This window comes from Salmo salar, chromosome 20 (genome assembly GCF_965601325.2).
Source record: "Salmo salar chromosome 20, fSalSal1, whole genome shotgun sequence".
Lineage (NCBI taxonomy): Eukaryota > Metazoa > Chordata > Actinopteri > Salmoniformes > Salmonidae > Salmo > Salmo salar.
The window spans coordinates 31,470,577-31,485,417 of record NC_138310.1 but is presented as its reverse complement, the minus strand read 5'-3'; the positions used below and the strand labels follow the sequence as shown (position 1 = coordinate 31,485,417).

Sequence of the window (14,841 nt, the reverse complement as noted above, 5' to 3'; positions counted from 1 at the left end):
GGTTCGGTCAACACACCTGAACACACTTAAAGGTTGGGTTTTGATTTTGACAATTCTCACTTGCCCACTAACACAGGACACACAGCTGCAGGGATTGCACTCTATCCAATCCTACTTCAGAACACACAGACATTGAGACATGCTGCGTTCACGTGCTATGGGAGTTGTCGGAAATGTCTTATTCCGACTGGGAAGTTTCACTTGAAATTCACTTCAAGTCTAAATTACAAACTGTTGCTCGAGTTGCAGAGTTGTGACGTTTCACCACTGACCTTTTACCTTTTCAAACAAAAGATGACAATGGTAGGTCTAGGGCCTAATGTAGCTAGTTTGATCATATACTGTAGTCAATGTTAAGCAAGCTAGCTAACTTAATTATAAGCAATGTTATCTAGATTATCAAGCTAGCTAAAATCTTATTGGTTGAAGAACTGTTCTGACCAAAAAGCATATCAGTAACTGCCACAACGAACCACACCCAAAAGTCAAATATCTAGATTTTTCTTAATGAGAAACAGAGTTACACATGCGAAATCGGTCGTTCTGTCGCTCTGTAACACAAAATGTGCAGTGAAGCGTGACAGATATTTCTTTATGATATGTTTGGAGTGTGTGGGGTTGTTCTTTCCAATAGACTTATTTGGAGTGGGTGTGTGAGAGCTGAAAATTGTGTAGAATAACCTCCTGAATCCACTTTCACTGTTTTACCAACCACAGGAGGTTCACACACGACCGCAGGTAACACTTGATTGGAGAGCACTCTCCTGCGAAAAGTGCTTTTTGTATTTAGAACGCTTGGCATTGAACAGAACGAAAGCGGTTATTAGCTTGTGGTTGGGGTCATGGAATCAGAATGAGTTGGTTAGGAATCTAATTCTATGGTCGGTTTCTCACTCCTAACTGACATTGTGTGGGCGATGGAAAATGGGAAACAAACATTATGGCCTCACGACAACCACCCACCAGTTGTTGACACCCGTAATGAGAACATGGCATACTGTGTGTGTGTGTGTGTGTGTGTGTGTGTGTGTGTGTGTGTGTGTGTGTGTGTGTGTGTGTGTGTGTGTGTGTGTGTGTAACTACCAACTCCCACTATAAATGCACGCCTCTGTGTGGGTGTCGATTTGCTAGATTTTACTCTTTTTAGTCGATATTGAACATCAAAACATAAAGCAAATTAATCTTAGGTAGCGTAAATAGAGTCGTGAGAGGGTAAAGTTGTGTGTGTGTGTGTGTGTGTGTGTGTGTGTGTGTGTGTGTGTGTGTGTGTGTGTGTGTGTGTGTGTGTATGTGTGTGTGTGTGATCCTGTATAATGTTGTGTGTGTGTGTGTGTGTGTGTGTGTGTGTGTGTGTGTGTGTGTGTGTGTATGTGTGTGTGTGTGATCCTGTATAATGCACCGATCTGGACTCAGGGATAGATGTAAAAGAGTAAACAAAAATCCGGGACACTCAAATTTGCTGTCCACCCAGGATCTGCCCTTCCAGGTGGAGTCTCGCAAACTGTCCCCCCGGTTTATCGGCCCTTTTCCGATCTCCAAGATCATTAGAGTCTCTCTTTTCTTGTCCTCCTGGTTTTTGACCCTTGCCTGTCCTGACCCTGAACCCACCCGCCTGACCACTCTGCCTGACCCTGCCACTTGACCTGTACTTTTGCCCTCCTCTGGATTACCAACCTCTGCCTGACCAGACCCTGAGCCTGCCTGCCGTCCTGTACCTTTGCCCCTATTGCTGTAATAAAGGTTTTTACATTGACACAGTCTGCATCAGGGTCTTAACTTGATATCTGATAGGTTAAGTGCCTTGCTCAAGTGCACATCGATATACAGTGCCTTGCGAAAGTATTCGGCCCCCTTGAACTTTTCGACCTTTTGCCACATTTCAGGCTTCAAACATAAAGATATAAAACTGTAATTTTTTGTGAAGAATCAACAACAAGTGGGACACAATCATGAAGTGGAACGAAATTTATTGGATATTTCTAACTTTTTTAACAAATAAAAAACGGAAAAATTGGGCGTGCAATATTATTCAGCCCCTTTACTTTCAGTGCAGCAAACTCTCTCCAGAAGTTCAGTGAGGATCTCTGAATGATCCAATGTTGACCTAAATGACTAATGATGATAAATAGAATCCACCTGTGTGTAATCAAGTCTCCGTATAAATGCACCTGCTCTGTGATAGTCTCAGAGGTCCATTTAAAGCGCAGAGATCATCATGAAGAACAAGGAACACACCAGGCAGGTCCGAGATACTGTTGTGGAGAAGTTTAAAGCCGGATTTGGATACAAAAAGATTTCCCAAGCTTTAAACATCCCAAGGAGCACTGTGCAAGCGATAATATTGAAATGGAAGGAGTATCAGACCACTGCAAATCTACGAAGACCCGGCCGTCCCTCTAAACTTTCAGCTCATACAAGGAGAAGACTGATCAGAGATGCAGCCAAGAGGCCCATGATCACTCTGGATGAACTGCAGAGATCTACAGCTGAGGTGGGAGACTCTGTCCATAGGACAACAATCAGTCGTACAACTGCACAAATCTGGCCTTTATGGAAGAGTGGCAAGAAGAAAGCCATTTCTTAAAGATATCCATAAAAAGTGTTGTTTAAAGTTTGCCACTAGCCACCTGGGAGACACACCAAACATGTGGAAGAAGGTGCTCTGGTCAGATGAAACCAAAATCGAACTTTTTGGCAACAATGCATAAACGTTATGTTTGGCGTAAAAGCAACACAGCTCATCACCCTGAACACACCATCCCCACTGTCAAACATGGTGGTGGCAGCATCATGGTTTGGGCCTGCTTTTCTTCAGCAGGGGCAGGGAAGATGGTTAAAATTGATGGGAAGATGGATGGAGCCAAATACAGGACCATTCTGGAAGAAAACCTGATGGAGTCTGCAAAAGACCTGAGACTGGGACGGAGATTTGTCTTCCAACAAGACAATGATCCAAAACATAAAGCAAAATCTACAATGGAATGGTTCACAAATAAACATATCCAGGTGTTAGAATGGCCAAGTCAAAGTCCAGACCTGAATCCAATCGAGAATCTGTGGAAAGAACTGAAAACTGCTGTTCACAAACGCTCTCCATCCAACCTCACTGAGCTCGAGCTGTTTTGCAAGGAGGAATGGGCAAAAAATTCAGTCTCTCGATGTGCAAAACTGATAGAGACATACCCCAAGCGACTTACAGCTGTAATTGCAGCAAAAGGTGGCGCTACAAAGTATTAACTTAAGGGGGCTGAATAATTTTGCACGGCCAATTTTTCAGTTTTTTATTTGTTAAAAAAGTTTGAAATATCCAATAAATTTCGTTCCACTTCATGATTGTGTCCCACTTGTTGTTGATTCTTCACAAAAAATTACAGTTTTATATCTTTATGTTTGAAGCCTGAAATGTGGCAAAATGTCGAAAAGTTCAAGGGGGCCAAATACTTTCGCAAGGCACTGTATATTTTTACCTAGTTCGGCTCAGGGATTCGACCCAGCAACCGTTCTAATTAGCTAAAATGAGCAAGTTGTTTGTGAGGAGATTCAAACACGCAACCTTTGGCTTAAGAAACCTTATGTCTTATGTAACCATACCAAAGGTACCATATTAGACTTATTAGAGTGTCCTGTATTTTTGTTTGTTGTGTCTAGTCTATGAGACAAGCTTGCAATGCACACTTCTGTATGTGTGTCAGTTTAATGTGCTTCCACTCTCTTCACTATTGAACAATAAGCATTTGATCAATCCATGTCACTAACAACAGTGTTTTGTCTTCATCAAGCAGCGGTCAAGAGGCTAATTCATGGGAACATAAGGTAGCATACAATAGGGTTTTATCTTGCTGAGGAGCCAATAGACCATTATGGAACCAACAATGAAATCATAATCAGGAGGAGAAGGGTGATGATTATAATGATGATGGTGATGATAATGTTATTATTATTTTGTACCTTTATTTTAACAGTGATGATGATGATTGATGGTGATGATTATAGAGTTAGAAACTCACACTGTAGGTCTTTGTAGAAAGATAAATGAGTGTGTTCCAGCTGGAGACCTATGCATTCTGTAGAGTTAATTGACCAAAGCATCGTGGACGGGTTCTACTACAGTGTTTTACATTAAAGATATAACGGCGTACCGATGGACAGTGTGTTAGCGGGTAAAGAGAGAGAGAGAGAGAGAGAGAGAGAGAGAGAGAGAGAGAGAGAGAGAGAGATGGCATGGTCTCATGACGCCCGTATTGACATCACTCGGGTTGGAGAAGCGCGAGGAGGAGAGGAGAGGCGCTCCCGTTATTAGACCAGGGCTCGCGGTCACGCTCACTCCTGGAGATGCTGCGAGACAAACTGATAAACTCGAGGAGAGAGGCAAAGAGACGCTGCACTCAGGAGTACCACTGCGTGAATAGACCGAACTAGGGGCCACGAGCCAGCCAAAGCATGACTGCGCATCTTCTGCGCTTGGATATACTAAACACTCGCACACATTCCTACCAAACCGAGATGTGAGCTCTAGTAACGAGGAAACACGAGGAAACTGAAACAGCAACGCAACGACTCTGGGTGATGGACTCAATGCGCAACTTGGAATTATGTTGGACACGGTTTTGTTTTCATGAATTCCAGAACGTTTTTTGGCTACATTGAGGACGTGCTCAAGTTACAACATAAATACTAACTTCACAGTTCCATTCAGAAACAACTTATTATTTAAGAAGTACACTTTACTCGAATAATGTGAGGACATATTTTGGTAACACACCAGTTAGTCTGCCGAAGCTCAACCATTGTATGAGCTAAATCTGTTCAAACCAATATTTTGGTTATTATTACATATTTGTTAGAATAATTTGTTATTAAATTAGTCTACATACACAGCTTGTATATGCTCAGATAGCCTTGCTGTTTGCGTCTCTTAAGAGACAGCGGGGTTTTGGGGGAGAAAGGGCGCGCACACTGACATCTGAAGTTGGTTGTCCTACTGAGGAAAAGATGGCTGTAACTTGTTCCCAATCTCGCCTGTGTCGCCTTGTATTATAGTCAGAAATTAGATTGAAAGGCTATTTCTGTAACCGCCCTGCAATCACGTTCCGCCTCTTTAAAATATAAAAAATAATCAAGCAGCTGTGAGATTACAATCCATTCTGTTTTGTGTGCTGGACTACTTTTAATTGTTTGAGCGGTTTAATTTCATACTGTAGGTATTCCACATAGCCCAGATCGACGGGAAACGTATTTGCGCTCTACTGTATTCATCGCACTCGAATAGAAAACCATTGACCACTGGCGCACTCCATGGGCATAGTTTAGCGTTTGACTGATTAGAATGGACTTGGATGATGAAATTGGCAGGAGAAGGTGAATGAACTGCGATAACACGAAATTATGACTTTTTATAAGGTGTAGAAAGATCAGTTATAGGAGGCTAATCTTTTTTCCCTAAAGTTTTCAGAGAATGCTTTGACAGCAACATAAACAAGCTCAGCTATAGGACTGCTTTTTTAGAATATAATTTTACCTCAGCCATCCTCAAGGACTATAAAACAAACATATTGATTACTACAACATTTTATTAACCACTTTAATCAACCCCATCCATCGTGTTAGTCATGGCATCACCTTTGGATAGTGCATGTTCAGTGGGGCTGGGCAACACTAATAGCTCGACCAGCGGTTTATCTCTTCCCTGCAATCAGAGCGTCGCTTCCCTGCAACTGGCCCCTTACTCCGCCGAAGCCACGGCGCTCTTTGCTACGGCTATCACCCTCATGATAGTCTTTACCATCGTGGGAAACATCTTTGTCATCATCGCAGTCCTGACCAGCCGTGCACTCAGAGGACCACAGAACCTGTTTTTAGTGTCGCTAGCAGCTGCGGACATTTTAGTGGCAACCCTCATCATCCCGTTTTCCCTGGCCAATGAACTGCTGGGTTACTGGTACTTCAAGTCTCTGTGGTGTGAGATCTACTTGGCGCTGGACGTTCTGTTCTGTACTTCCTCTATAGCTCACCTGTGCGCCATCTCATTAGACCGTTACCTGTCCATCAGCCGGGTTACCTACTCCCGCCAGCGCACACCCATACGTATCAAAGCCTCCATCGTGGTGGTGTGGCTCATCTCGGCCATCATCTCCTTTCCTCCTCTCCTGTCGCTGAATAAGAGCGAGCCAGGTGGCGAGGGTAGTGAGAGGGGGCCTCAGTGCCAGCTGAATGACGAGCGCTGGTACATTCTCTACTCCACTGTCGGCTCCTTCTTCGCCCCTTGTCTCATCATGATCCTGGTCTACATGAGGATCTACCAGATCGCCAAGCAGCGCACACAGAACCCGCCAGGCGAGCCCAGGAAGGATGGGGTGGGCTGTGCCACCCCAAGTCAAACCCCTCGGGGGATCCAAGCCAACGGGAAGGAGGAGGGAGGGAAAACCCCAGCTATTCCCCACAAAACTTCCAGCATCAGACCACCCACCCTGGCTATTACTCCATCACTATCCCCCGACCAGGCCAATGAGACCCCCTCTTCTCCCACCCCCAATAACCTCCTTCATCCTCCGGATCCATCTCTAGCTCCAACCCCAACCACCACCTCCCCTCCTACCTCACCCCTGGGTCCCTCACCCTCCTCAGTCTCTCCCTCTCCCTCCTCCACCCTTCCCCCACTTTCCCAGGCCAAACCCAAAGATGGGGAGAAGAAGGGGAAGAAGGGGAAGAAGGGGAAAAAGTATAACAATAATGGGGATAGCTCAAACAGCTCTGACAGTGACATGGAGCACGAGGGAGGGGGGAGGAGGGGAGTCAACACCCCTAGCATGGCGGGTTCACCCGGCATCCACTCCCCTGCCACCATCCAGAAGTACAGGGACATGATCGCCACATCTAAGGGGGCTCGGCTGGTGGCAGGGAGGAGGTCTAAGCCAGACACCACTCCAGGAGCGGCACGTCGTAAAGCCATGGTGAACCGAGAGAAGCGTTTCACGTTCGTCCTGGCCGTGGTGATCGGAGTGTTTGTCGTCTGTTGGTTCCCTTTCTTCTTCTCCTACTCGCTGCAGGCCATCTGTCCTGAGACCTGCGCCCTCCCTGATCCCCTCTTTAAGTTCTTCTTCTGGATCGGCTACTGCAACTCCTGTCTGAACCCCGTCATATACACCATCTTCAACCAGGACTTCAGGAAAGCCTTCAAGAAGATCCTTTGTAAGAACACCAAGGGCACCTTCTTCTAGACTGGTTGCTCTGTAAGGACACCAATGGCAACATTATTTTAGTAAAGGGGCCTGTAAGGTCAGTCCCTTCTTTTCACTCCCCTCTAAACCCGTTGAGGTTTACAAAACAGCACAAATATTCTGTCCTTTTTTGAAAATGTTCACTGATTTTAGATTCTAATTGATGACATTACAAAGGGCTGCCGATTCTACCGTGAACTGCTGCAGACTTTCCAAATAGAATGCGGACTCAGAATAGCTGTAGAAAAGCTCACCTCGCAACAGGGTTAAAAATACCTTGTGTAAGAAAGAAACTCTCTAAGGGCTTGTTGTTTTAGTCCCTTGGTGCGTATCTGCAGAAGTCCAGCTGTTACCTGGAGAACTGTGACGGCCCATTGCAAGGACATAGTGTGGGGAGAGTATGTGCAATATATGTTCAGTGACTTATACTCTGGGGGGCTTTAGCATGATACTGTGTACTAATCTGATCATGATATTTTATTAAAAGGTAGGAGGGATGTTTTGAGGTGTGAGCATCACATATTATGCACAGAAAGTGGATGGAGAGGAGGAAGAGAGGAGGGAAAGAAAATCCATTTTGTATTTGTAGTCACTCGTGACATTAAGGACATGTTGTTGGTAAAATGACAGTGTAGCGCTGCTCTCATCAGAGTCTGATTGACTGACTCATATTAAGGTTGTCTGGGAAATCTGTTTAATTTAAAATTGAGAAACCTTTGGGTACAGAAGTATACCACTAGGGTTGCAAAATTATTTAAACTTTCAATAAATGCCATTGTTTTCCTGAAATCCTTGTTGGAAGATTCCCAGAATCAGGAGGGAATAAGCAGGAAATCCAGAGTCCTCCAGCCTGGATTTCTGGGAAAACCAGGAAATGTATTGAAAGTTCCTGGAATTTTGCAACCCTATACACACACCACTAGTCACTGAGAACTCCTGATCTACACACACCATTCTTTAAAACAATACAGTATCCTTTTATTAGCCGTCTGAAAAACAAAACAGAACAACGTGAGGAGATGATGTTTTGGAGAGATAGAGGACTGAGAATTAACCCAAATACCTGTCAGCCTGTTTAAGTACCTCTCTCTATCAGAGGGCAGAACCATGAGGAACACACAAGACCCAAGTCGTCTGTCTACTTATGTCTGCATAGTTACTTTTTTCCTGCCTCAGGAATAGCATGCGTTCCTGTAGAGATGTTATCCACATGAGAGATACAACAACAAGGCTTTTACTGTTCAACTCCCTCTCAAACGCTGATCCCCACCACTGCTGTAGTGTGGGGCTTAGGCTATATTTTGAAAGACTCCTTTGTAAAACAAACATACCTTGCCTCTGGCTGTGCGAGGACAGCGGGTGCATCTCAATGGTCCATTATTGGTTCCTCTACTCGTGTGTTTTTCTTCATCTGCACTGAAAAACAAAGGATATAGGTGAATGCAAAATGAAGGATCAGGAATTTGTTTCCACCTGCCCGGCTCTGGGTCGGTGCAGGTGGACTAAAAGAACACACTCTCTAAATCCCAAATGGCACCCTATTCCCTTTATAGTGCACAACTTTTGACCAGGGCCTATAGGGCTCTAGTCAAAAGCAGTGCACTATGTAGGGAATAGGGTGTCATTTGGGATTCAGAGTGCCTCGCAGAGAGCCTTAAAGGTACAGTTTTAACTCTCCCCCAGTATCGCTACACCACAGGGTGACCTCTGTTTCCACATTTTTTACATTTACATTTTAGTCATTTAGCAGACGCTCTTATCCAGAACGACTTACAGTAGTGAGATGCATGTTCATACTTTTTTTCATACTGGTCTACCTTGTTCCATCAACATCAACATGGATTAGGTCTGTACATTGAATCTATATAGCACAATTCCAAGTGCTTAAAGCATATTACATTGTAAAGAGAATAAATACTTTCCCAAATTGGGACAAGGAAAGCAAATTCGGACATTAAGAGATGTTTGCAATGCAGTATATAGTCTTTTTTTCTATTAAAGACAATGGACAGTGACTGGTTAGCTTTGTTTGAGTGGATTCACCTGATTTCAGCCTGAAAGGACATTGCTATTACCGAACACACTTCTCCCCATGGAACAGAACAGAGCAGAGGATGTTTATGAGAGGAGGAACTCAGCCACCTACCGCTGGCCCGACACAAACATTTCAAACAGTCTTGAAAAAAACTCTAGTTTATATTGATTATAACACTGAAAGGTCCTGTATATCCTCAACTGTTTCTGGAAGGACATTCATCCCATAAGATAATGTAATACTTTATTAATGAATGATTGATAGATGGATTAATTGATTGATTTGGGAATGTGCCCGCACTGGCTGACTGGACTTCTATCTGGCACTTTCCTTTATTTCTGAGAGGTACTGTGACTCTTTATGGTTGCTCTTTATGTACAGTATTTCTCAGAGACTGACAGGTCATGATGCTCTTTGTGTTTTCTCCCTCACATAGGCTATGTCTGTAATTGTGACTGCTGTGTTATGACACTATGGGACGAGGGCTGTCGGCAACAACCCTTTTACGCTCCTGTGGGAAATTCTGCTTACCCTTGTGTGTGTGTGTGCGAGAGACAGAGAGAGAGAGAGCGAGAGAGAGAGAGAGATACTGTGTGTGTTTGAGCGAGAGAGAGATACACTGTGTGTGTGTGTGTGTGTGTGTGTGTGTGTGTGTGTGTGTGTGTGTGTGTGTGTGTGTGTGTGTGTGTGTGTGTGTGTGTGTTTGATAAGAGCCTGCATGAGTACTGTGTGTTTGCTAATGATCCACTTCTAGTGGTACCAGCTGGCTGTTATTGTATACTGTGGATGTCCTCACACTGGTAAGCACAGAAAACAGATGTGGCGATAGAGAATCTGTCCAGAGAGCTCTCCCTGAGGGACACTAGTCACTAGATGGCCTGCTAGAATGGACAAAAGGGAGGTATACCAGAACTATTTAGCAAGCACATTATCTATTTGGTCTTCATTTATGGTTATGGTAACTGTTAAGGATCTGAGTAAGATCAAAGGTGAGGTAAGGGTTAGCTGCTGACATGGCATTTTGTGGTGAAAATTGCATTTTGTCCTTTCAAACATGGCCGTTTAGTGACCCCCGTGGGACAGAAGAGCCCTGGGAAACCAGCTGACACAGACAGAGGGACTCATGCTCTAACGAAGGGCTGCGATTGGATAAGCTATATGTATTATTTATTTATTTTGAGCCATTTTTTGTTTTCTGTTCATTTCATATTTATAGTTTTTTTCTTCCTGGTGGGCTCTCCAAGCAAGGCAAAGCTAATGTGAACAAAACAGAGTAAACACTGTATAAAATCTGAATATGTTGAATGAGATTCATTTATTTAATGTGAGCAGATGAACATGATTCAGGAGCAGACCTATGTATGCAGGAGTTGGGGTTATTTCTATCGGAACTCAGTCAATGCAGAAGATAAATGTCATGAATTGAGAAAATCCTTTACAATATTGGTCATATGGATTGAAACCTTGAATTTTCCACCAGCTTATTTTTTTTGTATTATTTTTTACTTGTTTCTTAAACAGTTAAAATGGTGGTTTGTAAGATACTTTACTGTGCTGATGGATGGCGCTATACATTTCTGTGGTTGTATAAATAACCATGGAGCTCAGCAAACAACCGCCCCTGTGTTGGCACAAATCGTTCTGCGACAATAACATTCTCTTGCATTCTAGAATGTGATTGTCATAGAACTTTTGGTGGCAACAGGGCGGCCATGGAATCTCAATGTATAGTGAAGCATCATTCTCCCTGCTCCTCTGTGACCTGCCTGGACTCTTCTTCTTCCCCTGCTGTGTTTGACCCTGGACTCCCTCCCTCTCCCCTCCATTTAGAAATAAAGCAGTTTAAATCAGCATGGCATGATGTCATTTCAATCACTTAATATCATGTAATACTGTACAGCTATGACGTTAAAGGCAACATGAGTAAATAGGCTTAGCCCATCACCACATGGGGGTTAGATTATTACACACTGACTCTTGGGACTGGCCCTAAATATAGCAGACTTAACTGGATCAATCTTACGGTACTTTTAAAGTTTTGGAGATGCCAAAAGCTCACAGTATACTGTTAACATTGGATTTATAATATGGGATCATTTGTTTCTTATTATGGGACAATTCTAACCTTGTGTACCCCAACACGTGAGCGGGAATGAAGACGTCATTTTAAAGTGGTTGATTTTAACTGAGTATAAGGCATACTGAAAGCAGCATTAGCACTGCCAGTTACTATATCGTCCACATGGAATAAATGCACAGCACACTGTTTAACAATCTGCTTTGAGTGTCACACACACACACACACACACACGCACACGCACACGCACAAGCACACACACACACTCAATGTCAATTTCTCCCTCTCTAAATGACACTTATCTCAGCACATTGTAAAGTCATTTTCTGGAGCATTCACTTGGAGGGGAATGTGCTGGGGTCACTTAAAAATGTCCTTGTTTTTGAAAGAAAAGCAAATTTTTTGTCCAATAAAATAACATCAAATTGATCAGAAATACAGTGTAAACATTGTTAATGTTGAAAATGACTATTGTAGCTGGAAAATGGCTGATTTCTAATGGAATATCTACATTGGCGTACAGAGACCCATTATCAGCAACCATCACTCCTGTGATCCAATGGCGCATTGTGTTAGCTAATCCAAGTTTATAATTTTAAAAGGCTAATTGATCATTAGAAAATTAATTAAAGAAGCAATAAAACTGGCCTTCTTTAGACTAGTTGAGTATCTGGAGCATCAGCATTTGTGGGTTCAATTACAGGCTCAAAATGGCCAGAAACAAAGAACTTTCTTCTGGAACTCGTCAGTCTATTCTTGTTCTGAGAAATTAAGGCTATTTCATGCGAGAAATTGCCAAGAAACTGAAGATCTCGTACAACGTTGTGTACTACTCCCTTCACAGAACAGCGCAAACTGGCGGAGTGGGAAGCCCTGTTGCACAACTGAGCAAGAGGACAAGTACATTAGAGTGTCTAGTTTGAGAAACAGACGCCTCACAAGTCCTCAAGTGGCAGCTTCATTAAATAATACCTGCAAAACACCAGTCTCAACGTCAACAGTGAAGAGGCGACTCCAGGATGCTGACCTTCTAGGCAGAGTTAGATAGAGAAAGCCATGTCTCAGACTGGCCAATAGAAAGAAAAGATTAAGATGGGCAAAATAGCACAGACACTGTACAGAGGAATATTGAAAAAAAGTGTTATGGACAGAAAAATCTAAGTTTGAGGTGTTCGGATCACAAAGAAGATCATTTGTGAGATGCAGAAAAAAATTTAAAGATGCTGGAGGAGTGCTTGACGCCATCTGTCAAGCATGGTGGAGGCAATGTGATGGTCTGGGGGTTCTTTATGTGATGGTAAAGTGGGAGATTTGTACAGGGTGAAAGTGATCTCGAAGAAGAAAGGCTATCACTCCATTTTGCAACGCCATGGCATACCCTGTGGACGGCGCTTATTTGGAGCCAATTTCCTCCTACAACAGGACAGTGACCCAAGTCACAGCTCAAACTATGCAATAACTATTGAGGGAAGAAGCAGTCAGCTGGTATTCTGTCTATAATGGAGTGGTCAGCACTATACTTCCTATTCATTTTGCAATGAATTACATGTATGTTTTCATGGAAAACAAGGGTATTTCTAAGTGACCCCAAACTTTTGAACGGTAGTATATATATCTAACAACTTCATTTCCATCTTAATTTCCTCTGTGCTGTTATTACTGGCAGATCGCTAAAGACTGACTTCGAAATTGGATGTCTGTCCAGGTCCTGAGGACATTGAGAAAGGCCTTCAAAACCGTCCACTAGGAGCAACAGTGAGCGCTATTACCATCAAGTAGGCTAGGGTTTTGCTAGGGCATTGTGAGTTGGGGTGGTGGATGGACATAATCTCATGACTTGGAAGACACTCATTTATTTATTACAATTTTTTACCCTATTCCAAACCTTAACCCTTAACTTTGAAATGTGACTTTTGGAGAAACGAAACGATGATGAGCAGGAGGAGTCAACCTAGTCCAAGGGTGTCAAAAATGCTTTGATATTTGATGTTTCCGGAGCAACTTCGAAATTTGACATATTGAAAAACGTGGATTAACGTCAGAATCTGAAGTCAAATTGATAAAATTGTGAGATCTAGTTGGTTATAAAGCAGGACAGAGAGGGGCAGGAGGGCAGATGACTTGCTTTAGCCAAGAGGCTCTCAGAACGAGGTGCATTTCACAGTGTTATACTGTATATTCATAGGAAGCACAACCTCTCCAGTGTCCCATCTCTGCTGGAATACAAAGCAGCACTTATCAGATGAAGAGGACACTGGAATATGGATGTACAGTGGGGTCCTAAATTATTGACAGCCCTTCATAAAGATGAGTAAAAATTACTGCATAAAATTAACAATTCAAATCCTGAGTTATATTGTATGCTCAAAATAATTGGAAAACGATATTATTTTATACTAATATAATTGCTCAAAGAAAGAGATTTTGTTTAACAAGAAAATATTTTTTTCTCAAATAGGTAAGGGTCAAAATTGATATGTTTTCAAAACCTTTCAATAATTCACTTTGGGAGAATAACGGCACTGGGCCATTTTCAATCAATCAATCAATGAAATGTATTTATAAAGCCCTTCTTACATCAGCTGATGTCACAAAGTGCTGTACAGAAACCCAGCCTAAAACCCCAAACAGCAAGCAATGCAGGTGTAGAAGCACAGTGGCTAGGAAAAACTCCCTAGAAAGGCCAGAACCTAGGAAGAAACCTAGAGAGGAACCAGGCTATTAGGGGTGGCCAGTCCTCTTCTGGCTGTGCCGGGTGGAGATTATAACAGAACATGGCCAAGATGTTCAAATGTTCATAGATGACCAGCAGGGTCAAATAATAATAATCACAGTGGGTGTCGAGGGTGCAACAGGTCAGCACCTCAGGAGTAAATGTCAGTTGACTTTTCATAGCCGATCATTCAGAGTATCTCTACTGCTCCTGCTGTTTCTAGAGAGTTGAAAACAGCAGGTCTGTGACAGGTAGCACGTCCGGTAAACAGGTCAGGGTTCCATAGCCGCAGGCAGAACAGTTGAAACTGGAGCAGCAGCACGGCCAGGTGGACTGGGGACAGCAAGGAGTCATCAGGCCAGGTAGTCCTGAGGCATGGTCCTAGGACTCAGGTCCTCAGAGAGAGAGAAAGAAAGAGAGAAATAAAGAAAGAGAGAAAGAGAGAGAAAAAGAGAGAAAGAGAGAAAGAGAGAGAAAAAGAGAGAAAGAGAGAGAATTAGAGCGAGCATACTTCAATTCACACAGGACACCGGATAAGACAGGGGAAATACTGCAGATATAACAGACTGACCCTAGCCCCCCGACATATAAACTAATGCAGCATAAATACCGGAGGCTGAGACAGGAGGGGTCGGGAGACACTGTGGCCACGTCCGACGATACCCCCGGACAGAGCCAAACAGGCAGGATATGACACCACCCACTTTGCCAAAGCACAGCCCACACCACTAGAAGGATATCTTCAACCACCAACTTACCATCCTGAGACAAGGCCGAGTATAGCCCACAAAGATCTCCG

At 43.3% G+C, this 14,841-nt stretch overlaps 1 protein-coding gene across 1 annotated transcript; it reads left to right on the top strand.

Annotated features, from left to right (window-relative positions):
* Positions 1-4,269: 4,269 nt before the first annotated feature.
* adra2b (adrenoceptor alpha 2B) lies at positions 4,270-11,671 on the top strand. The gene has a single exon (XM_014161528.3). The coding sequence runs from the start codon at positions 5,610-5,612 to the stop codon at positions 7,215-7,217; it is 1,608 nt and encodes a 535-aa protein (XP_014017003.1). The 5' UTR covers positions 4,270-5,609; the 3' UTR covers positions 7,218-11,671.
* Positions 11,672-14,841: the final 3,170 nt, after the last annotated feature.

Bases quoted from the DNA above. Each gene is read 5' to 3' on its own strand.
- adra2b (XM_014161528.3), top strand. From the start codon at position 5,610: ATGGCATCACCTTTGGATAGTGCATGTTCAGTGGGGCTGGGCAACACT.